The sequence below is a fragment of the Gavialis gangeticus genome, unplaced genomic scaffold (genome assembly GCF_001723915.1).
Source record: "Gavialis gangeticus isolate Ggan-Ray unplaced genomic scaffold, GavGan_comp1, whole genome shotgun sequence".
In the NCBI taxonomy this organism is placed as follows: Eukaryota; Metazoa; Chordata; order Crocodylia; family Gavialidae; genus Gavialis; species Gavialis gangeticus.
In genome coordinates this window covers 173,707,278-173,733,226 of record NW_017729024.1, presented here as the reverse complement: position 1 = coordinate 173,733,226, position 25,949 = coordinate 173,707,278, and the positions used below count along the sequence as shown (strand labels likewise).

General features: G+C 42.9%; 1 protein-coding gene across 1 annotated transcript in view; it reads left to right on the top strand.

Moving 5' to 3' along the window:
- RIT2 (Ras like without CAAX 2) overlaps positions 1-25,949 on the top strand; it is a 360,107-nt gene that overhangs the window by 165,977 nt on the left and 168,181 nt on the right. The window contains exon 4 of the mRNA XM_019518099.1: positions 16,969-17,160. Within this exon, the coding sequence (XP_019373644.1) occupies positions 16,969-17,160 (192 nt within the window). The remainder of the gene's footprint in view (positions 1-16,968; positions 17,161-25,949) is intronic.

Here is a 25,949-nt window from a genome sequence, read left to right as displayed (position 1 = left end):
TGTGTCAGGGTTGATGGCAGTCTTATATAGAGTTTAGATTATGGTTCTTTGGGATAGTTTGGATAGGGATGATCCTGTCTCAGGCAGGGGGTTGGACTGGATGACCTCCAAAGTGCCCCTCTGGCCCTACTTCTCCATGACCCTATGACTACAAGGGTGCTTTTAGTTGCTTGTCTGTTGAAGGCTTGTTCAATAACCTGTGTAGTTCTTTTGGCTATGTTGCTTTAACTGCACAAACCTAAAATAAATTTAAGGGCCTGGTCCAAAATTCATTAAAGTCAAGGAAGTCTGTGGTTAGCAATGGAGAGGTTCCTCTAAATGGGCTTGATGTTGAAGTGAAGTGAAGCTCATACTGAGTTCAGGGGAGTGGATCAATATTATGGGCCCCTGCAGGTGGTTGTTGCCGCAGCCCCATAGAGGCACCTGCCTTTGGAGTAGAACTCGAGGTGTGTCCTGTGGGGCTTCAAGGAAGTGTTTACTATGAAGGTGACTTGACTTGAATTGTTCAGCTTCTTTATATCGGATCACCTTTGTTAACATGGCTGCATGCTAGTGTCTGCCTCTCTATTTCTCTCACTCTGCCCAAGGACTCACCAACCAGCCTGGAAATTCTTTCGCTTATATTTTAGTTACGCTAATGTAACTCCTTCGGCTTCAGAGGAATTTATCCTTGGATTATGTTGGTAAAAATGATTGGAGATCCAGGCTCCTAGCCTTTTTGCCTCTATTCCATCTAATTATTAGCAATGACTGATGGCACCCATCCCTTCACAAAGAGCTTTCACACAGAGCCATGGAAATGTTTTTGCCCCTTTCTTTCAGCCTTTGTCACTCCCCATGCTAAGCTTGAAATGCATTGCTGATTCTACAGCCCTGATTGACTCCGGAGTATGCATGGCACTTATCTCCTCTGCTGCATTTATACACCACTTACTGATGCGTAGAGTTTTGTTCTTGACTTGGCTCCAACCTTCCTGCTCCTCGACTATGAGCTCCACACTGAGTCTTTACATCAAGCTTTGAAAAGGGCATCCCACAGAAACTTAACGGCATAAAGAGAGCCCTTGATAGAAAAGCAAACTCACTTGCAACCACAAGGCAGGTGTCTGCATAGAAAACTGGGCACATATGCAGGCACAATTACTGTATCCATGCCTGTAAAAATGTGGGATTATTTTTGCAGTGAAACTGGTACACAGTTCCCTGATATAAGGCCCATATTGGAAACAACTGGCCTTAAAGTGCTATGGTCTGCCATTTTAAAGAGAGTCCCTTTTGTCTGGATCTGTGTACACATGAATTCATTCTCAGGCAGGCACTTCCAACCTGACAACAAGAGCGTGCTCTGTAGTGAAAGCCATCTCTCGAATTGCTAGGAAATCACAAGATGTGTTCATCCTGCCAGCCTCCAGGACTAGGATTTTTGTCCCTTGCTTCCAGCTTTGAAGAGGAACCATATTAGTCCCAAGAGCCCTTCAGATAAATACACTTTCCCAGACAAAACATAGCCCAATGACTCAGACTGTTATCTGTGATCCTTCTGCTTATTATCAAACATGCTGCTCCATAATCCTGAATCAAATGCAAGTTGAGTTTCAAACCCAGCCACTGCAGCTTATCTCGAGGAAACGTCAAATGCATTTTTGGCAGTAATTATATTCTAATGGGCCTTTAAAGCTTGTTCTTTTAAGGGGAAAATTATTTTAATGCATTTTCTCCTACGCACGGTAATGTATAAATGAAACACTCACATTTTATTTTTAAGACGCAGTATTAATAAGCTAAGTAGCGATCATTAACTCAATGTGTTAGGTGAATAGCATTAATTTCATTTTCTTTATATATTTATTGGTTACCCAGGCTGAGGCTGACATTCAGAAAATCAAACAGTGGTCCCGCAAGCTTTGTTAAATGCCTCTGTAGCAGGGCACTAAGGTGCCTGCTACTCTTCGAGTAGGAATAAGAACTCAGGTGCAGATTGCTGGGACAACTAGTTGAGGAGGGAACTGGCCGCACCTGCACCTGGTCAGCCAGCCGAGGAGGCGGGGCCCTAGGCCCATATAAACCCCAGGCCTGAGGCCAGAAGAGCAGTTTCCTGCCAGCCACCAAAGGGGAATGAGCTCTCCCAGAGTAACCAAAGGGGGAGAGGCCTGGCTGCAGGAATAGCTTCTGTCACTGCTGAGGGATGGAGTATTCCCCGGTAGGGTGAATGATGTGATAGTCAGGCAGTTTGGATTTTATGTTATAGCCCAGGGGCTTGTGCTCGGTTGCTGTTTTAACCAGTGGTTTGGGTGAGGCTATTAGGGGATGGAGGAGACCTCATAGGGGACCCACAGCAGCATGGGGACTCCAGTGCCAGAGGGGGTGCAGCACTTTGCGGGGCTGCGGAGAGCCCGAGCACCACTGAGGGCACAGTACAAGATTGGTACCTGGGCTCCCTGCAGCCCTATGAGGGCACAGTGCGAGACTGAAGAAAGTCAGTTCCATCTGTGAGGCTTGGGGTGTGGTAAAGAGGTGGTTAGAGCCACTCATAGCCCATAAGGCTAGGGTGCCCCGAAACACCCAATACAGGATGGGGCCCACAAGGGATTCAGGAACCCCAGGGCCGGTATACAACAAGAAACCGTGTTCAAGATAGCAGAAAGGCAGCCTCCCTATTGTATATTTTCCATCAAAGATGTGGCGGGGGAGAATTGATGGTGCCATCTAGGCCAGCTTGGCACGATAAGGGGGCCTGAGGGGAGATCACGGTGACCCCAACGACACAAAGCTGTTACAGCCTCATTCTGGCAAACTACTGTATATTTTGACATAAGCCCTACAGGGAGAAATAAGGTCCATCCTGGCAATAAATCATTTTATTTGGGGAACCACAGATTCTGGGGAAAAAAAGATTTGGAGGATAAAGAAAGTTATTAAATAATAATAATACACTTATAAATCATTGACTCAGACCCAGGTGTTAAAAATCACAGGTTTCACTCTTTTTCCCTGTAAGCCTATAGCAGAACACTTGTTGACTTCAATGGCAGAAGGTGTTGGCTTCTAGGCTGCAGCATGTCCTGCCAAGTTGGGACCAGTGAGAATAAAAACCTCTGACCATTCACTCCTGCTCCGTGTAGTTTCAAGACGAACAGGCAGTATAGATTTAGCAAGGTCTTGGGGGCTCATGCCACTGCTGTTCTGAGGATCCCTCTCAGGACCATACTGAACCGTCCCCACTCTGGGCATCAGACCACAAGAAGCAGGGCCACATGGGCAGGTCCGGTTTCTTGTGAGTGATCCTGAACTCAGCAGGGAGTTTGGTCTAGGTAAAGCAAGTGCCTGACAGTCAACATTCCCAAGTTCATTTTATATCTCTATTACTCCATAGTAAATCACTGTGGCACCAAGGGTGAGTCATTTCTGTAGGAACATAGGCACCAAAACAACTGAGCAGTTGGTGCCTGGCTTGAGAGGGGGATTCATTTTAACTAGGAAAGGAACTTACTATCCCTATGAAGTTAATAGAGAGAAGTATGTGACTAGGTGGACACCTCCACAGGGTGATTCAGAAAGCCCAGCAATACCTGGCAGAAGACTATTACGGAGGGATGCCTGCTCCCTTGAGATCTCAGGCACCTGACACATGGGATATATTAGGGACCTACCATTATTTGTGATTCTCAGGGTCTGATCCCCACTCTAAAGCTGTTTGCTGATAACCATGGGCAGGTCCAGGATTTTGTAAAGACAAGTGCAGGAGCATAATAGCATCATAGACAATGAGAGTTTGAAGGGACCTCTGGAGGTCATCTAGTCCAACCCCAGATTCAAGGCTTTGTCTACCCAGGTCTTGAACCTCCAAGGATAGAGCTTCCACCACCTCTCTGGGCATCCTGTTCCAGTGTTTTACTACCCTCCTAGTGAGAAAATTCTTCCTAATATGTAACCTAAACTTCCCTTGCTGCAACTTGAGCCCAGCTCCTTGTCTTGTCATCTGCCACCGCTGAGGACAGTCCACCTCCTTGGTACTGGGCAGTTCAAGAGTCATGAGACCAGAAGGAGAGCAAACAAGGAAGGTGGGAGTGAGATTTGGTGCCCCATTAAGAAAGTAACTTCCAAGGAGCAGGGCTCCTGGGTCTCTATACCTATTGTAGGGCTCTTTCTGATGTATAACCAAGGATCATTTAATGTACAATACCAGTAAATCAAAGACAAGGAAGGGGGCATTCCACCAAAAAGGGGACGAGGTACCGTTTAGAAAGTTACATATTCAGATAAGGACTGGACTCTTCACACCTTTTGAATCTACAAGATTCCTTGGGGAATCTCACAGGGAGAGGAAAAATGAAATGGAAAAATAATACAAACAAAAGCTCACTTTCAAGATATTGTATTTCAATATGTGTGTTTATAGTCTCAGCCAGACTAAAGGTGCACAAAAAGCACAGATCAGCAAACTGCGCTGAACGGTTCAGCATGAGTTTGAGTAGCAAATTCTCATTGGTGTGTATTTTATTGGAACATTTTGCCATCTCTTAGAGCACTGATAAATGCTGTTGTTGGATTGCTGCATAGGTGAAAGGGGAAAGGAAGGACAGCAAGGAAATTCAAGAAAATGATTACTGTAATTATTCACAGATGGTGGGAGGGGGGTTAAGATATTTTTAACCCGGATATATTTCAGATATTTTGCATTTATTTTGATTCCTCCAGCTCAGAAAGATTTTTCTCTCCTGCTTTTGTTAAGGACTAATGGCTAATGAGAATATATTGTTGCCATAACCGTTCTATGTCATTACCAGGCCAGTAGGAGGATGCATATCAAATCTTGCCTAGGGAGTAAGCTCTCCCTTTGAAACAACAAAGAACAAAAGCTCATCTGCAGATGTATTGGCTGCCCCTGTATAAGAACTGAGATGTGCTTATCTTTTCTTTTTTTTCCCCTTTTGCCTTTTAACTACAAATTTGCACCTGACACCTTTTTTTTTAAGACAGAGAAAGGAAAATTCCACTAGATCACCTCCGAATTCGTATAAGGGGGAGGGGCCTGGTAGTCATTCAGTCCCTTTTAGGTTATTCTGTACTTACCCAGGCCCTGTGCCATTGTAATTTAGCACCTTTCTGGACACTTACAACACCATAATGGGGTAAATAAAAGCTACTATGTCCATTTTACAGATGGACAACCGACGCTGAGACTGAGGGCAGAACCCAGATTGGCCAGTTAGATGTCTGGCTTCAGAAGCATGGATCTAGACATATACAATAAGAAGAGAGAGTTATGTGCTTTCAAAAGGCAATTCTCACAGCCTGAGCACTGCTGAGGGAATATCTTAGTGCTAGCATGTAAGGGACAATGAGTGCAGGGGTGTTTTGGGATTTCTGTTTTTCTGTAAAACATAGGAACCCACACTTCAGGTGCCTCCATTCACCCAAGAGCCCTCTTATTGAGGCTAGATCTCTATGCAGCTGAGAGTGCAAGATTCATTGGGCTATATGGCAAGCAAGCAAGAGGGAGCTTGACTCTGTAGTTCAATGGTTAAAGCTCTCACCTGGAAAAGGAGAGCCTTTGGTTCTGAGCCCTGCTTCAACAGGGGTGGGGAATGGATGGCGCAGGTGCCCTGCTCGGGCTATTCTGTAGCCCAGTGATGGGAGACGTCTCCCAGGAAGCAGGACATGGGAGCAGGCTGAGGGAAGGAGCCTACAACTCAGGACACTGGCCAAATTCTAGTTTATAGCTATTAGGTAAAAAGTGGACATCAGCAGGTGGCTTTATTGAATAACAGTGACTGCTAAAACTGTACTTCGTACCAAACTCCTTGGTCCAAGCATATGTTAGTTGTGCTCAGAGCCTGACTCATGGTCAGTCCTCCAGGAATTCAGGTGCTAATTTGCCTCATTTGTAAGTCACAGCCTTGCTCAGGGGGAAGTTAAGAGCCTAGCTGCTCAGAGTTGCCAGCCTCAGAGCATGCTTAGATGTCAAGGGAACTCAGCAGGCCAAAATGTAGGTATCCACACTGCATTTTTTGTCTCTTTCAGGTGGGGTATTCTGCTTTGATTTTCTAGTTTCTGGGTGGGATTTTGCCCTAATTGAATTGCTCAATATCATCTAAAGGACTGAAGGGAACCATAGAAAATGCAGGTTGGAAGGGACTTTAGGAGGTGACATCTAGTTCAACCCCCTGCTCAGACATAGCAGGACCATCCCCAACTAACTCATCCCAGCCAAAGTTTATCTAGCTAGGTCTTGAACACTTCCATGGATGGAGAATCTGCAACATCTCTAGAAGGAACTGAACTCTTGGAAAGTTTTATTTTTTTTTCCCTCTGAAGCTTCCCATTTGGGACATCTCTCCTCATACACATCCACCTCTCTTCTAGTGACTGTTGTCCCATCTCAGCTTGGCCAAAGATTTTTAATTACTATGGTTAGAAACATGGGTCTGTGTTGCTCAACTACAAAATTTAGGACCTAATTCCCCTCTTTTTTTTACTGTACTGTAAGTCCATTGACTCCAGTTAAGATACTCCTGATGTATACCAGAATCTCAGACTCACAGTGATGTCTATCACATGGCACCCTGGAGAGGTGGATGAAGGGAGAAGATGAAGATCAAGCCCAGAAACAGAAGACAGATATCTCATATCATTAGACCCAAGGGAAATTGGGTCCACAGTATATATTTCCTCAAAGCCAATTCTCCCTTCTCCCTACCCATTGCACAAGCAAAATATAGGGGCACAATGTAAAATCAGGATGGATGCATTTGATATCACCCATGCACTGGTGTAACCCCAAGGCATGGGCCAAGGCTGTGAGCTACTCAAAGTCAATACAACAGTGGAAAGCTAGCTAGTTTTGTGGTCTTCATTACTGATTTATGATTTATATAATAGCACCATGGGGTACACCTCAACTAAACTCTCAGCTATCTGTCACTGGCAAGAATTTTTTCTCTATGTGATGAAATGCTGCAAGAGGCAAAGGAAAGCATGGTGTGCTTTTCAGATCCCAGGTGAAGTTTCCAAAGCCGGTGGGTAGCGGGGAAAAGAGCCATCGCTTGGGATTTGTAAGTAAACAGACTTGCTGGGGAAGCCATCACGAGGGAGTAAATATGCAAGACCAGGATATCGCTCTTAGTCATTTATCACAGAGGCGGTGGGTTTGGTTCCCTGACCTCCTGTTTTAACTTTGCAAGGCAGCATGAGCCCCACTGGGGAGAGTGGCAAGGCTGTATCCCTCATGTGAGCTGACAAGGGCTTGTTTGAATCCCCGGCGAGCTGTTGCCTGCCAGCTGCAGTCATTACCTCCACACTGCTGTTTTTCCACTGTTTACTAAAATATAATTACTGAGCTATTAATTCCTTCCCTTTGCCATTTATGATGCATTTTGTGATAAAAGGTGAAAATCGGTTTTATTCTTTCCTGCATACAAATGAGGAGGGGGAAAGTGTTTTATGGCATGCAATAAACCAAAGGCAGTTGGGGTTTTGAGAGAGAGTTAACAATGAAGCTTGCTTCAGTGGATGCATTTAAGAGAAAATTATAAAGGTGTTTATCCCCAAGGAAGAAACCATTAGCATTAATATGAAAGAAAAAGACAGCTCACTGAGCTGGAGACAGTTGCATTGAGTGCTTTATTGCTAGTGTGGAGAAATGATTTAGTGTTTCCATCCCTGTTTTGGGGTGAATGGGAAGTCTGTGTTGACTCCCAGCTGAGGGATTGTATATTTTCATTATTGAGTATGACAGGGAGGTTTGCCACCTTAAGAAGAGTTCAGTTAATAAAGCCCAGCTTACAGTACAGGTGCAGCAAATTGGCAAATGCATTGTCACTGGAGGCCAGGAGACAGATTAAAAATGGGAACATCAGCACAGGGAAGCTCAATGCTGCAGGGGAGGGGGCAGTCTGAAAGCAAGAGCTGGCTAGTAAGCAGCTACTTAATTGGGAACGAGGGCTGTGTGTGGTTTTCGGGAACTTCTGGGTTATTTTTTTCAGAAAGAGAAAGAGTTGAAGCAGGAGGAAGTACTCGTGTTTCCTGCCATCTAGCAGGAAGAATCCTTTTTGCCTCTGGTCATCTTGACTATCTGGAGCTTGCCTAATTTATAAGCCCTTGTGTTTGTTGTCTCTGGCACCAAGTAAATAGGACATAAAACATTTGCAATACAGGAAGTCCTCAACTTATGTTTCAAGTTGCAATGTTTTGCACTTACACCGTTTCTAAATTGACACCTTGTTTCAACTTTCTGATGTCAGTTTTGACTTTACAACGCTTGATTTGATGTGACGCCATGACAGTGAACAAGCCACTGTGTCACCCGTCTCCCTGGAGAACATCTGTCCAAACTTCCTTGGACACTTTCTTTAAGAAAGCAGATGAAAAACCTGCAGCCAAGACTCCTGAGAAGACTCCAATCAAGAACCCTTCAAACAGTCCAGCAAAGTCACCTCAAAGAAGTCCTTCCAAATCAATATGATTGCGACTTACAATATAAATACATTAATGTAGCTATATTACTCATCTGTAATTGATTGAGTAGAAAATGCTGGGTTATTTTTGGTGAAAACAGGGCATCGGGCCTTGGTTCAAGAACCAATCTCCCATTTATAACATTGTTTCCTATGGGAAAATTGGTTCTGAGTTACATTTCGACTTAAGACACCATTTTCAGGAACCAATTATGTCCTAAGTCCGAGGACTGCCTGTATAAAATATATTTGTATAGTCAGTGGGGGCAGAAGGTGTGGTGGAAATGAAGATACATGTGTGATGCCTTCAGACCACCTGTGTGCATGCAGGGCAACAGCTTGTGCCAACCACCCTTTTCCAAGAGTCATTTTATGCCACTGCGGGTTGAAAGGGAGTCCCACTGCAGCCTTTAGCTGGCCTTATGTCTGCAGGGTTCCTGTGACTGCAGGCAATAAAAGTACTATTCTGGGAAGGGTTTTGGGAATTGGAAGGAAAGATGAGTGAGCTCCAAGAGGCCCAAATGCAGGTTGTGATTCATATCCAAACTTTCAAAGTGCAGGGAAGTTTGGCTCTGGTGTTCCAATTCATATCCACCTGTGTGGGTCTGAAGGCATCATGCATGTATCTTCATTTCCACCATGTCCTCTGCCCCCACTGACTCTACAGATGCATATAGCTTTGTTTCTACTCTGGTTTAAATGGGAAAGAGTCTGGCCAAGATGTCAGGGTCTTAAAGAGGACATGCTTGGCACTGCCAAGTTTAATGTCTCAGAACTAGTGAGACAGAGATGTCACTGATACCCTGACACCATGTAAAAAAAAAAAAAAGCCCCTGTGTCTGATTCACTTGGACCCACTATAAGTGGCTCTTTTCCTGCCAGGCTTCTGAAGACAGATCCACAGCCCAGGTGTCTGGATAAGACAATACAGATCTGTGCTTTTTCACACATACATGTTTCTCTTTTATAATGAGGTGAGGAAGGATTGCTTCCTGTAATTATAAATTGTAAGAAACTGACTGATCATTAATCAAGAATCTGATTATTGTAATAACCCATTTCCCCCGCAGGCTGGAAAGGATTCTCATTTACATTGAGGCCCCTTTACATCACACTGGCACCAACGTCAGAAGAGTATCAAGGGAAATTGCAGGGGTGGAGGTAATGTCAGAGCAAGGTAGAGGAGACAGTGAAAATGAGAATCGGACCTCCTAGGGTTTACACCAATGCCCCAGTGTTTGCTTGGGTCTGTAGCTGAGCTTTCATCCAACTCTCCATCCTCCCTGTCAACGGAGTGGCAGATGGCTTGGGTAGGCACAAGTGGCTCCACACCACCTGCTGCACACTTCTTTCATTGTCCTTTGCTGTACAATACCTTTTGTGCTTGATGCTTTCAGACTTGCCTTGGGGAGGAGGCGATGGCAGCGAGGGCCAAGTGATGCATATCTGACATTTGCCACATTACCTGCTTTGCTTGCCCTAGCAGCCAGTCAGTTGACTGATGCACTTTTGGTCCCCAAAGCCAGTTCCTGGGTGTAAATAGGCTGGTGTAGACTCAGTTCTGTACCCTGTCAATGATAATGCCAGGCACCTGGCGGTCTTCAGTTGAATGCAGCGCCTTCACACTCTAGGCCCTGAGCTGGGTGCAGCACCTCCTGTTGCGGGGTGTTAATCAAGTGAAACGTATCAACTTTCCTTTGGAATGTTGTCTTCCCCTTCCCACCCATCCCCTTTTAGAGACCGACATAATAACTTGGAAGGGGAAAATCAACTTGTGGCCCCGCAGGAAAATATTTACATCGCAGTACTCACCGAGCCATTGTGGAGGACTGGAGTAGGGGAAGTCTAAATCCCTGCATTTTTTGGTTGGAATAGGTGCATGTTGGGGTGGGGACAGGGGGACACTCCTGTGTATGAATGACACTACCAAGTACTAACGTGTCGAGTCCCAGTGGAGCTTCCTGAGAATATTAGAACAATAGAAAATTAGGGCTGGAAGGGACCTCAGAAGTCATCTTGTTCAACCCCCTGCTTAAAGTAGGTTCATCCCCAACTTGATCATCCCAGCCAGGGGTTGTCAAGCTGGGCCTTAAAAACCTTCAAGGATGGAGATCCCACCACCTCTCTAGGTAACCCATTCCCATGCTTCACCACCCTCCTAGAGAGAAAGTTGTTGCTAATATCCAACTCAAACCTCCCTTGCTGCAACTTGGGCCTATTGTTCCTTGCCCTGCCCCCACCAAAAACAGTCCAGCTCAGTCCTCTTTGCAGCCCCCCTGCAGGCAGTTGAAGGCTGCTTCCAACCCTGCTATCATATTCATATGAGTAAGTACTCATCAGCCCCAGGTAAGGAAGCTTTCTTAAAAATCCATTTGCTAGTAATGAATCATGAAATTTGTACCAAAAAAATCGCACAAGAGCTGATAAAAGCCTCCTGTTTCTGCCAGGAAATGTATATACTGGCAATGGATACTTGTACATGGTTGTCTTCACAGCCCATGTTCCTTGTTTTGCGACTGTATGTTTCCATTTGTTGGATGATGGATTCCCCCCCCCCCCCGTGCTGCTTGTGCCCTTTTTGTTCATTTTATCCTTGTTTGTTCATTGTTGTAGACAAACAATGCCTCAGCTCTTTCTAAGGAAGGCCCCTGTGTTTTCTATAAACGTGAAAAAAGTTCCTAATAAGAATGACCCCTCTGGTAATCAAGGAGACAGCTTTGATTAAGAACATCTGTTAGCAGATTCCCAGTCCGATAGTCAGGCCGAACACAAGACAGGAAGATATAGAAAGTGGCGTTTCTCAAACTGTGAGGATGGCCTCCCTGGGGAGGCTCTGACCTCTTCCAGAAGAGGTATAAGCCAAGATCAAAAGAGAAAAAAAAAGAAAGAATAGACATGAAATGTGCAGCGTATGTGTAAGTTGGAAATTGTGATTGCTTTTGTTTTGAATGCACTGTGTCTTTACTTTTTTACAAACTCGGCTTCTAATCATTTTCTCTTGTGGCTATAGCAGGATATAAAAGAAGAACAAGCTTGAGTCTCTTGGAGGCTGCTGTCATTTTATTTTTATCTTTCTTTAATTTGACCAGTGATTGGGACCCCAAACTGGCTACAGAAGCTGTGGGGCCAGTACTTAGCGCTCTCGGTGTTTTGTAGGGCAACCTAAGTAACTCTCCTCTCTTATGCCTCAGGTTCCTCTCTGGTCAAACTGGGATAATGGCATAGACTATTTAAAGCTTTTTTGGTTTATGCAAGGGGGTGGGGAAGAGACCTAGGTAAGGGGTAGTTGTCATACTGGAAGAAATGAAAGTGTGAAAGTATGCAGTGTCCTCTTGGTATATATCAAAAAAGATAAAGGAAGGTTTCTTTCCTTCTCTGCTGAGTTGATTTCTCTCCAGACAGCTAGCAAGTACTGCATACCAAACTCTGAATATTTCTGATTAAGAGACCATTTCTTGAGTAAATCCCGAGAGAAAAAGACCCAAGAAATGAGTTCCCTAATAACAGATGGTTCTAGGTGAATATTTAAGGTATGGTTTTCCCTGAAAATATTTTCAAGACATGGAGACAAAGAGATAGAGGGGGGTAGAATTAGAAATCTTCATTTGCATGAGGACGGTCCCACATGCACATTTTCAGAGACAAAAGAAAGACTGTAGCCACAGAGCACCCAAGTACTGCCCTTCTACTGCTTTTTCCCCAGGGGTGCATCCCCACAAATGCTCATGTGTGTTTCTCCAGGGACAAATAGCAGTGGCACATAGTTGTGCCGCTGGTACTTTTCTCCAGAAAATGCCCCTGCATACACACCACGGGGCATGGCAAATGCCCCTGGTGGGATAGGGAAGGCTGGGGCCAGTCCCTGGGCTGACCCCAGAAGCCTTACTTAGGGCAGCAATCCGGGCATATGGTGCCGGGCCAGAAGCTGGAGTGTGGCTCTGGGGTTTGGCTCTAGTTGTGGCCATCATATGTTGCAGCCACGTGTGCTGCACGACTTTTTTGTTGTTGCATTTGAATTAGATACCAGGGTTTCCCAGTATCTCATTTGGGCTCCACACTGCAAATACACAGCGTGGAGAATGTTTTCACATGTGCCATGTGCATTTTGCGGTGCCACAAAATGCACATTACCACTTGTGGAGCCGTGGCCCAGGAGTACCTAAAAACTTTAGCTGCTTGATTCACATATGAACTCCAAACTCTGAAGGAGAATATAGCATGCATACAGCATTCTTTGTTGGCAAAATGGAACTGAGCAGATCATAGGAAATATTTTTTATTGCCGGATTATCATCTTTCTGGTTGGACCAGAAGCACTACAACGAGCTTGTCTTTTGCCACGTGCTCCCACAGTGTCTTGGCACCTCTGAAATAGCATTGCTGTTATGAATCATTCACAGTACTGGCCTGGTATCTGTCTACAGATATGGCAAGTACCAGGCATTTCAAAGGAAGTTGTAGGAAGCCCTACAGTAACTGTGATTGAATATTTAATCTATTACCTACTGGGGAACTTACTCGGTGTAGCATGGTGTTTTGTAGCTGTTCCCTCCCCTCCAATACATTAGAACGTGAAAAAGAAGGGAAATTGAAGCTTATATGTACTTCTTCCTACCTTAAAAACTGTGGATGTTTCTAGCCAGAGCTGCTGTTTCTTATGCTGATCTGCTGCACACATCCTGAATTGGAAAATGCTTTCATTTCAAAAGAGTTCCTATCCTTCTTGTTTCAGAGATCTCCTAGTCATAATACACATGAGAATATTAGAATCTGATGGCAAGTCACAAAGTGCTATAAGCACAGCAAATCTGCACTTTGATTCTCAGAACTGATTTCCTTTTGAAGAGGTGTGATTTCCTCCTGTCTATGCTGTTTTGCATTTACTGACATGGAAATGTTTCAGTTCTTCTCCTCATGAGTAACACATGGCATTGAGTTATGTTCCTGAATAATTAACCCAAAAGCCACATTTATAGCAGGAAGCAATTAAGGAAGATATTACCATGCAGGATTTATAGATGCATTGTTGGCTAATTTAAAAGAAGCAAAAAAAATATAAGGTTAAAAGTACTGAATCGTTTGTAAAATTTCCCAGGTCCTTAGATCTGGATTCTTCTCTGGACTTCCATAGGCCTATTGAAATGAAAGCTTGGCTCATATATGAAAAAAGGGGGGAGATATGAAATTATGTGGCACAAGAGCTCAGTTAAAATTTCATCAAAGAGTTTTAGATATTTTTGTTTTGGTCCTTTCTCTTGTGAAATATGGCATTTATAGTTCCTCATGTGTGTTGTAGATCATTCCCCTCACTAACATAAGCTGTTTTATGCAGACCATAGTGATTTGACATAAAAAGTACACAAATGCAAAATGCTATGAAAATCTGAGTCTATTTTCTTTTTAAATGTAGTATTCTGTGATTCAAGAATCAGCAAACTTACAAAGGGTAGAGATGAGTTTTGTGACAAACAGCATCAAAAAGGAAAGAACAGAAAGAAATTCCTCAATTAATTGAGTTAACTACACATAAACAGGTGGCCATTCCCAATCCAGTCTGCATAGAATAATTACAGACATACAAAACATGTGTACAAAAAAAAATTACTGTGAGCATGGCACCAAGGTATTTTGGCTGTTTGGTGCAATAAATCATCAGCAATAACATGCCATAATAAATAACTACAGAAATAAACTCATTCATATCCTTAAAGTAATAATTATGCATACTGCCTTTCCCCTAAATAAAAAGAGGGGTATAGATTAGATAAGGTCTGGAAAAATACTTAAGTGACTTTGGTAGATTTGTCTTGTTTGAGTTTTCATCACAAATAAAGTACTGTGAGGACATTACTTGAAGCCACGGCAAAAATCTGTTATCAGGAGAGAAATTTTGCTCCTAGATGGGGGGGAAGGATCCCATTGGCTTCATTTTGATCCTCTTTACTTATTTAGCTTTTCCCCAACTGCAGTCAATGACCTGAATCCCTTTATCCCTTTATATTCGTATGAGAAACCTCATTGGCTTCAACAGCATTGCTCAGGTGTAAAATTTGAAGTCAGTCACAAATATTCTGATGAGCTGATTTCTATTAGAAAGTGCTGATTTGACCAAATAGAAATGTTGCATGGGAAAATATTATGTTGTCACAATGTTTAATGAAAAATGAGCAATGTTTTATTTAAATAAAGTCAAAGAACTTATTACTAAGGCTGTGCAAACCTTTGGGTGCTGATTCGCTTCGCAGGAGATTTGGCCCAATTCAGCGGCTGAATCTCTAAAACCAAATCGAACCAGGAGACCAATAAAAAGGTTCAAATCAATTCAAAATTCTCTGAATTGATTTGCAAAAGATTCGGAGAGCTTCAGAGATTCAGGAAGTCCCCAGTTGCCATCACAGGGAGCTGGACCCGGACTCCATGCCAGTAAGTGGGAGGGGAGGGGACTGGAGTAGGAAGAGGGGACCATGGGTGGAGGTGGGGTCAGACTTGATGATCTGCTCAGGTCCCTTCAGACCCTACCAACTATGAGCCCCATGAGGCCCCATCCCCTGCCTGCTCCCCCATCCCCTCTGAGTGCCCCCTGACTCCCACCTGCTCTCCCAGCCCACCCGCCTATGGCTGCCAGTTCCCAGCTCTTAAAAAAAAAAAAAAAGCCTCTCACCCCGATTTGGTAGCAGCCAGATCTCCAAATCAGATTCGGCTGAATCAATTCGGGACAGTGATTCGAATCACTGAATCAAAGCACTGTCCCCCAGATCAGCAGAATCTGAATCCAAAGTAAATACTAGCCACTTCGCACAGGCCTACTTATTACTATAGTACATTATTAAAATATAATCCAGCTTTGGCATGCATTGAATGTTTTCATAGGCACATTTTGAGTGAAAACCTGGTATTAATTTGCTATTTTGGAACTTAATATAGGAAACTTCCCCTTTGGGAGACTTTGAAATCTATGTGAGCAACCCTTGGTTAAAGTATGGGTCATTGATAAAGAAGAATGGTGAACATTAAGTATAGATCTATTTATAGTGGGTAATGGTAATCAATATGACCTAGTTTAAAATACTTAGAGAGACTTTACATTGAGATTCTAAAAGGGGCATAAGTAATCTAATTGTCCATTTCCCATTGATTTTTTTCAGCATGAATTGGGTACTTGTCATTTGAAAATCTTATCCGTAAATCTCAAGCGAAAGGAAAATTCAGGACATTACCTGTCCCTTAGCTCATAGAGGCATTCTAAGATTTATACATGAATTCCCAACTCTATTGGAAGCTCTAGAGTTGCAAATCTCCTGCAAACTGGTTTGTCAAGAGAATTCTTGTTCCAATCTGCCATTGCCACGGCATTTGAGGCTCTTCCACTTCTTTACTCTGAGCCGTAATTAGGACAAATGCATAACATTGAAGGTGAAACTTGCCTTAAAACACGATCAAGTGACAATATCCAGGTCCAGCTTTTGACAAAAAAAGCTAAGCTTGAGGCATTAAGAACAGGGGGATTTGAAGAATGCCACCTGGAAATTGTATTGGAATGAAAGTTAACCAAAATATCTAATGCAGCAAGAAGTTTGGACCAATTCCTAGTGTGAACTAGCCCATCTCTTAGTGATAACATCTTACACTGGAATGGAAACTCTGCTGCTTCAGGAGGTTCTTAGATGTACAGAATCTTTGAAGAATACCCCGCCCCCACCCCAAGAAGTAATTTTGTTTAGAGATTAATCCAAAACTCATTGAAATCAATAGAGGTCTCCCCTTTGACATCCCTGGGTCTTGGATCAGATAAATAAGACTTCAGGCCTGAATCTCATATATTTAAGAAGCAATATTGGAGGGGTGGGGGGTGGCTCTTCATGCTGCAAGGATGTGGTTGAAGAGAGGTTTAGGTGAGTATACATGATCATTTAAGGTAGGGAGTCAAAAGTGATCAGATAGGATTCCTACCTCTTTGCTCCCTTGTGTGCTCTTAGCTAAGAAACAGGTGTGCCTTAACCATGTTGCCTAGAGTGGGGGGCCTCGACTCGACGGTCTGCAAGGTCTCTTCCAGCCCCTAACGATCTATGCATTTATGAATATATGTTAGCCTGGTGGCCATTAGGCTTGGCTGGATCTTTCTTCATGCTACATTTCTTATGCCATCCAATGTGTTGCTACTCCTGTAGGCTCCAGGATGCAGACATGTTGTGGAAAGACCTAGAAAAAAAAATGGAGATTGAGGAGTAATAGGGATCTATATAAATAAACTGATATTCTGAGAACACAGATTGGCTGTGTGCAAGAAAGAAACTGCCTAAGAGAAAATTTGGTGGTGAATTATCCAGGGAAAAGTTGCAGTCTCAGTCCCTGAAGGATGCCTAATTTATTTATTTTTTTAATCTAAGCACAATTTAAAATAGTAAATAAATAATTTAAATTTACCTTGGAAAAACACTCTCAGCAAGTCCACTATTTATAGTTGGATTATTTTATTTGCTAAATTATACAGCATGTTGTTCTTACTCTGCAGGCAGAATTCACAGCCATGAGGGACCAATATATGCGAGGTGGAGAGGGCTTCATAATCTGCTATTCCATCACGGACCGCCAATCTTTTCAGGAGGCTGCAGAGTTTAAGGAGCTCATTTATCGTGTCCGGCACACCTACGACATCCCCTTGGTGCTGGTGGGAAACAAAATAGATCTTGAGGAATTCAGGCAGGTAAGTGAAGTCTCTGCCTGGTGTCTTTTTTTTCCCCTTCATTGCTTCAGGAGTTTTTGCAGCAATTCAGTATTATTGAGAATGACTGACACAAACCAGGCCTTAATCACGGAGCAGTGCACTGAGATTTTTAATAAATTAAGGTGTTGACAACTGTGTTCCCTCAGATAACACTTTTTTTTATATCCCGAAGGAGCTCAGTTCATTCAAGTTCATGACTAGCAAGTCAGATTTTGTTATTTTTTTATGCATTTCCTCTTGTAAATGAGTCATGTTATTTGAATTGGACACTGCTGATATGGAAATAGAACTGGTCAGGCATTTTGAAGGAAAGTATCAATTTGTTGAATGCCAAACTTCTGGGGAAAACGGACAGGTTTTAATGAGAGGTTTCTATCTTGTTGAGGATGAAAAGAAATCCTGATCAAAATGAGAAAGAGATGCCTCTGAGTGGAAACACGATGCCTTCAGGGTTAGGATATTCTCCTTCGGTGTGAAGGCTTAAATATAAATTCCTGCGGTGCTTGATTTATGTGAGGAACTGATGTCTATCACATTACAAATGGGTGCCCTCATCACCATGATATTGATACTCTAGTGTAGCTCTTTTTTAAGTTCTCTGGAGGATGTTCTAATTTCTTTCTCTGTCCGGTTTGGGTTTTATTTGTTTGTTTTTGAACTCCCCCCCCCCAAGAATAAACTCCACCTCCCACAAATACCCGTACATCCTGAAAGATCTTGGTTCAAAAAATGTTCCTATAATGAGAACTGTTCTCATATGGAAACCCCATGATGTGTAGGCAGAGCAGAATTACACTTTAAATGAGCGACATAATTTGGATATAGAACACGTATCCCAGTCTAATAAAGTGCTATCTTCTAGTTCACGAGCATCTTTGTTCACATGATTATCCCTCTCCTCTTCACCACTTGAGCACTGTCACTCCCCTCATGTCTTCCCTTTCTTTCCCTTAGAAAATCAAAAGCAATGTTAAGATGGGAATTAGTTTTGAAGCTCTGATGAGGTGCATTTAAGGAGTTTCACATCTGTTTCCAGACCATTGACTTTCTTCCTAAATCAGACTGTGACAAAACCTTAATGGTGACAATCCAATTGTAGCTTAATGCTCAGCTTGAGACCTTGAAGAACAATATTGTGGTAATGCTTAGTATAATACATGCAACTCTTGAGGCACAATATACATCAGGTGGGGGAAGGGACATGAATGCCATCTTTCCATTAAGGTAATGCATCATTACATATGGCACAGATGTCAACTTAATGCATTGGATTTGCATATCTACTGTTTTATATAGATCAGGTTTTCAGGAACTCATATACTGTAATTATATTTGTTGTTCATTATGAAGGCTTCTCTCCCAATTATCTTTACAGCTTCCTGCTTCTAAGTGGAGGCTTTATTGAACGTTCATATTTACATTATTTTGGGTGCAGATATGGGCTCATTGTGCTTAGTCCTGCCAAAATTCTCCCTCACCAGGGAAGTTAATTAACCTTCCTGATTCAAAATATTTAGAGCTAGGCTTGAATCTGAACTTTTATCTAAACATCTTCTTACTGTTGATGGACTTGAGAGTCCAGTGTGATTGCTCCCAGTTCCACCACTATTGGGCACAAGCAAAATCTCATTTCTGCTCTAAATATTATGAATGCTGGGATACAGTTGAGAAATATTGACGTTTCATACCTCCCTTTAAAAATGTTTTGCCATCAGCTTGTGAAAAACAACCAAATAATAATATCAAAGTAGTTATTTCAAAATCACCTTGGTTTCGGTTAGGAACTTACACAATCTCATACGTAAACTGATTTAACCATCTGTGCTGTGAATGTTGGTGAAAATGTTATTGCAAATCTCTCTCCATGGAAGTTTTTAAGAGCATGTTAGATGCACACTTGTTTTAGATAGGGATGATCCTGCTTTGAGAAGGGTATTGTATTAGTGGTCCCTTCCAGCCCTACTTTTCTAGAATTCTGGGTAATATAATGCGATGTTGCTCTAGAGTATGGAGAGACAGGCATAGTACAGCAAATATATTATACCTCTAAGATACAGAGATAAGCTAGTATAACTTCCATACACTCTATGCTGGGAGTGGTCACTCGCCACATTTGAAAAGGAGACTACAGATGAAATCACAGACCAATACAGGAAGAGTGTTACTAGGACTACTGTTCCGACATAAGACACAAAAGATGATATTAGTGGTCAATGAACATTCTGGTTAAAAATTTCAAAAGCACCTAAGGAGCCTGGAAGCCTTAACAACATTTTCCAAAATGAGTTTGATTAATTGGGCATGCCTATATGTGCGTTTTTTTTTTTTTTTAAGGTACAATTAGCCTAAAATTGTCATTTTTAAGGTGCATTGAGGGTGCAGGTCTACATGCACACACCCTTAAAATTGCACCTTAAAAATCACAATTTTAGGCTAACCATGCCTAAATTTGATACCTGCATTATGCATAAAGCAGGTATCAAATATTGGCGCGAATACTTAAGGCACCTTAAGGGACATATAGATGCCTTAAGGTGGCTTAACATTGTGCATGTCAACGGAGTGGTCCGGAGCCAACCCCACAGGGCTCCACATGGCCTCCTGGAGTTGCCAAGAAGAAGACATGGCAAGTACTGTTCTCCAAGATGCAGACACCGGAGCTGGAGTGGTGGTTCCTGCAGCAGTGGTACCTGTTGGTGTGTCGACTGACTTGGGACATAGCACCAAGCTGTGCAGGTGCAGGTCACATACACTGAGGTAGGAGTGCCTGTCCAAGCCACACACGGCACTGTCCTCCTTGCACTCACACACACCTGTGTCCTCCAGTGGCACCACCAGCCCGTTGCCACCTGCCTGGCTCATGCACACCAGCCCCAGGCCACAGTGGGGGCCCTGCACTTCACCAGCACCCTACCTGCCACAGGGCTCCCCATGGCCTCAGCTCTGGCCCACTATCCACTGATGCTGGGGAGGCAGGAACATGAGGTAGGGGTTAGAGTTGGGGCCAGAGCTGGGTTGCACTGCCCAGCTACACAGCCTCAGGCTGTGGGGGTGGGGCTGTTCTGGGTGCTATACAAGGCAGGCTGCAAACACATTCACCCAGCAATTCACATTAAGGTGCCTTAAGGTATGCAAGTGTAGATGAGCACCTAAATTGCCTTAATGCACCTTTAGGGGCATTCAGTTTAGTTGTGCAGAAATTCATGGGTAGACATGCCCACTGAGTATGAAAGACAACACTGTTCTGAGATATGCCACACCTGTTCCACACCCCAAATCAGAAGCACTATAGTTGTGACAGGAAAACGATGCACCACAATATGCTAAGAGAAACATTATCACTACACCTGCATAATTGCACTAGAAGAGCTACACTACTTCCAGTTTGGAAGCTGGCATTCATGGATTAAGCACAACGTGTCTCCACAATTGCTTTATTGTACCATATAGATTTACCCTTAGGGCCTTGCTATATGCTCAAATTAAAGCTGGGTAGAAACAACCTATAGAGTTGTTACAGATTTCCAAGCACCAACTTGGCTCTTTTATAGCTGGATAATCATTTTAATCATGTGATATTTGGAAACGCTCTCTAAAAAATGTAGGTTGCTTTTAAAATATTAGGTTGAGACAGCGTCTTTTAAGTCCCCCCTCCCTGCCCCCACTGGCAAAATGCCCCTTTATTAAAACAGAATTATGTATACAAATGACTGCTTTTATGACTTTGTACAATATTTTAGGATTTTTTTCCCCTCAACATCTTTCATTTGTTGATCATCAACCCCCCCCACTTTCTAATAGGTACATTTTGGCCCTGCAAAACCACGGCCACAATAAATTTTAAACTCTTTAATCTATTTTCCTATTCTTGCCACCAGTCATACCTCTAGATACTTTTGAAATAATTTTGCAAAAGAACTATGATCAGAGGACAAACATGGGTGTTAACACGATTAGATCTATTAGCTGCAATTGAGACTAATGATCACAAAGTTATTCTGATCCACATGCTAAATATAAGAGGAATATGTGGAGGCATGTTCATTCAGTGGATGGTGTGATAAAACCAGGAACAAATGACTGAGGTTTGTTTGCACAAAATATACAAAATACTTTTGTCACTTGTTCCTATCATGCCTTTAATTGAATATGTAGTGTGCATGGTGTGCTCCCTGCAGCTGGGAGCCTCATGAACTGATCAGAGCTCCCAGCCACAGGAGTGAAGACTGCCAGTGTAGGGGGAGCCAGGGATCATGATGGGATCTGATGCCAGATCACTCACGTATACCTCCTGCCATGTACATGTGGCATTGCAGGAAACACGATTGTTGGGCTGATGTAGAAGATTCCATTGCACTTTAAAAAAAACAATAAATCTGCCAGTGGCCATAGATTTTACTCAATGTAACATCACAACATGATACAGGAGGGAAAGAAGCATTAGATGGCTGAAATTTGCTGGCTTAGGCCTCAGTTCAGTAAAGTAGTTAAGTATGTTCCCAATGGGCTCCAGGGAGACTATGTATCTTGCATAAGTCTGACATATCACTACCTGTATAAGGAATGGACACTGCCAAAATGTGTAGTGGTGATTTTGCATATGCTTCAAGTCAGGAACATGTTAAATAGGCTTGCTGAAGTGGAATCTTAATCCTGTCCATGGAGCTATATACTATGATCATGGCTGTGTTAAAATGGTTGTATAGAGAAGAATGAAGTGTAGCCTCTTCTGACTATACCCAGCAATGAAATCCATCCCTTCACTCAAATGAAGAACAGCTATGGTTTAACAACGCCAAGCAGTATGACAAAAACCTACTAGAGCAGATAATGAGGAAGACAGAGGTACCCAATTAAAACTACTGGGAGAATTTTAGGTAGGCAGAATGCAATTAACCAAACTGGAGTTTGTCCAGGGCACTGGGGCAAACACTGCCACTTTTGCTGATGTCTTTTTCCCCCATTCTCAAGTAATTAAAAATACCGTAATATTACTCAGTGTTTGGAAATGTACATTAATGTTTTCTGGCATTTGGTTCTGTTTAACAACACTTTCCTAACACTCAAACAGGCTATAGGAGCTGGGTCAGACAAAGCCAGTATTTGAAATGCAATCCTCTATACAATGCAATTAATGATGTAAGTTGCCTGCCTCAAACCTATCAACGGTGCCACAAGAACAAAACTGATATGCAATTAAGATTAACCATAAAGGCAACACTATTAAAAATGAACTTTGTTATTTTGAAATAATGTTTTTTTTTCTTTTCTGATGGTCTTGGTGAAAGTATTATTGTTGTTTGTGGCTATGTCTTGTCACTGTTAAATGAGTCTTATTACAGTCCCTAGAAACATTGCTTTGTATGTATTCCTCCTTGTAACAAATTGGTATTTTAAGATCTTAAAGAATAAACCCTTTGTGTTTCTATGTTGTGAGTTCAGCAGCAACACTCCTGGGTTGAACTAACAGTTATTTATTATTATTATTCTCTGGAATCATATCCAGGTGCATCTTAACGATTGCTCTCAATATATGTATGCAAAACTTATACTTGCTCTGTCTCTGACTTGACCCAGTCCAGTGCTGTTGAGAGAGACAAACTGGCTCCTCATGGCAGAGGCAATGGAGTCCCCAGTGCTGCAAAACTGCCACAAGCAAACTGACCCCTGCAGCGTTGAACACAAGGGCTTTGGCCTTCAAGGGATAGTGGCTAGGAAAACACAATAAGACATCACTTGTGTTCTTCTCTGAATACCATGAACATCTGATTGGAAAACAAACTCACAAGTTCCTGAGTTGCTGTGTTCTTATACACAGTTATCTCACAGTTCTCAAGTCTAGTTTCATTGTTAGTATCACGATCATCCTTATATAGCAAAGAAAGGAGATGCCTTATTTAAGAGTTTGATCCTATAGCCCCATTTTAATTCATTAAAGCACTTAAGCACATGCTTAACTTGAAGACTATGAGAATATCGCATCAAAGCTGTTAAACCACACAGCAGTTTAGGATTAAACACGTGCTTACATGCCTTGTTGGATCAGATTAAAGACTGAAACTCTATAGCATGACTTCCAAAGGTACTTAAACACTCAAAGCAGCAGAAAAGGTTTTTAGAAGCAAACGACCAAATTAGGTGTTTCTTGCTCATTGACTACAATGGTATTTAGGCACCTAACTCAGGTCTCCTATGTTCAAGACAAATGCACCACCTACCAGGCATTACGGCAACCACCTTCATTCCGAATCTGTAAACAAGAGTTCAGTATATAGTAATCTCAGAGGTGTGACTACATGTTATGAGTTGGCAGTGAATGGAGAGACATAATGGATAGCTTGAGAAGGTAGGAAGTACAACACACTCCTGTACTTCAGCAGCTCTCTTGGGCTACCTCTACGGGTCTCTGGGCTTTTGCATCACCCTTTAGAGGCACTTTATACTCTTCCTTTTCTGCAGAGAAGCCTCAGAAACATAAATCTGTTTTCCTTTAGGCACCTTCAAAGTCTCTCCTTTGGCTGTGTGGGGGATCTGGATGCCTAGCTATATCATTTTAATCTCCCTTCTCAGCCAGAAGCCCAAAAGTTAAGTGTTATCCTGCCTAAGCTTAGGCACATACTGAGAAAATATGGATGCTGCCCCTAGTCCCAGAACAGAATCCACAACTCTGCACCAGGCTCTTAGTCTCAGCTCTTCTATACAATATATGAGAAAGGAACTACCTCAAGTCAGCCAACGGGAATCACTAAAAACAGGCTGTGCCTTTATCCTACCCTTCTGCTCTTCCTAGAGATGCCTTCCTCCATTGGGAATACATAGCTTGGACCACTCCAAGATTTCACTCCCCACTCCAGGGCCCTTTATATATTTAATCCAAAACTTGTTTAAGGCAAAATACAGGACAATAAATGCCTAATTAGATACCAATTTAATTCCAGTTGACTTGTTATAATTAAGTCATTAGATTAATAAAGATAGCCTTTGCATGCCTTTTAAATGTCATTAGATTATTAGAAACATTGAAGGCCAGATTCTCAGCTGGTATAACTTGGCACAGATGCGTGTGTTTCACTGGAGCTTTGCCAATTTGTACCAGCAGAGGATCTGGCTCTTAATGAGGTTCAAAAGCCAGGTAATAGATAAATATTTAATTAATCTAATTAAAACAGATTAATCCTTTAAAAAGATATAATAAACAAGTGATACCATCTGAACATAGATTAAGTGCCTTATTAAGTCTAAATTGCATTTAATTAATTAATTTAAAACACATTTAGAAATAAGGCACTGTAATGTTGTTGAAAGCTGTCAGATTAATACTTAAGGAAGATTGAAGAATCTGCCTGGAGCAGACTGCATCTATCACCCTCTGAACATGAACCCCAGCAATACTGTGGGTAACCCCGCTGTGAGTTTTCCTCTTCATTGTTGCTTAGATCTGCACTGGAGAGAATAGCAGTGGGGTCACAAGGGCAGATCGTGCTTCATTCAGTCTTTGGCCTCTGTGGGAAGCCTGTCAGCCAAGGTGTTGGTTTTTCTAAGGCAGTGCTAGACCTGCCATGAGTTATGCACTTGTTTACTTTTCCACACATGAGTAATCTCATTGGCTGCAGATGTAAATCTTCACAGGATCAGTGCCTGTGATTATACCACTCCTTCCTTTTCCACTAGGAATATATGAGAGCGCTCATTTAAACTGAACAGTGGCTCAGCCCCTGATGGGTAAATGAGGCACCTAAGCAGGATTTAGGCAGAACTGAGCCATGGAATAATCCAAAATTTGCCCAGTCTAGTAGCTGCAGAACTCATGAGGTGTCTAAATTGTTGGTGTGCAACAGTCTCCCCCCCATCTCATATATAGCAACCTTGTGGTTACAGCACCCATCCTAGAAAGGATGCTGAATTTTCATTTCTGCCTAGGAGAACTTTTACAATCTCAGCTCTCTCCTATGCCTGGTGAAGGGTGAGAGTGCCTGAAAGCTTGCAAATATATAAAATAATTTGTTTGTAACTGTCTAGTTGGTATAGTAAAAAATATCACCTCTTCCTTGAGTTTTGATTCCTTTTGCCTCTAGACCAGGGGCGGGCAATTATTTTGGAGGCAGGGCTGCTTACCGAGTTCTGGCAAACCATCGAGGGCTGCATGACAGACAGCCAGGGACATATAAATATTTATTTTCTACATTTTTTTAGGGGCCCTGAAGGATGGTTAGAATGGCCTGGTGGGCCACATCTGGCCCACAGGTTGCATTTTGCCCACCCCTGCTCTAGACCAATATGGTAGGCCTATGTGAAGTGGCTAGTATTCATTTTGGATTTGAATTAGGCCAATTCGGGGGAGAGTGATGAATCTCTGAATCACACAGGCCCATCCCCCGCCCACTCTCTCAGCCCAGCAATGGCTGCCCCGCCCACCCCAGCTTCTTGCACTTTGGGGAAAAAAAGCCCCCACTCACTGGGTGGTGCCAGGTGGGGGATGATCCCTGCTGCGTCCCCCCCCATGCAGCATGGGCCTGTGGTTCTGTACAAGTCCCCCAACCCCTCCCCCACTGTCTAAGCCCCAGCCCTTTAAGTAACCCCCAAACCCCTGAACTCATCAGTTCCTGCCCAGTGGGGGGCAATCCCTGCTTCCCCCCCACTTCCCCATGCTGCATGGGGGCTCTTCTATTAGCCTCCCCCCGAAATCCCGAGGCTGCTGAGCCCAAGTTTTTTTTCGGGTTTTTTTTTCTCTTAAAGGGCTGGAACTGGGGCAGGTGGGAGGGCTGGGG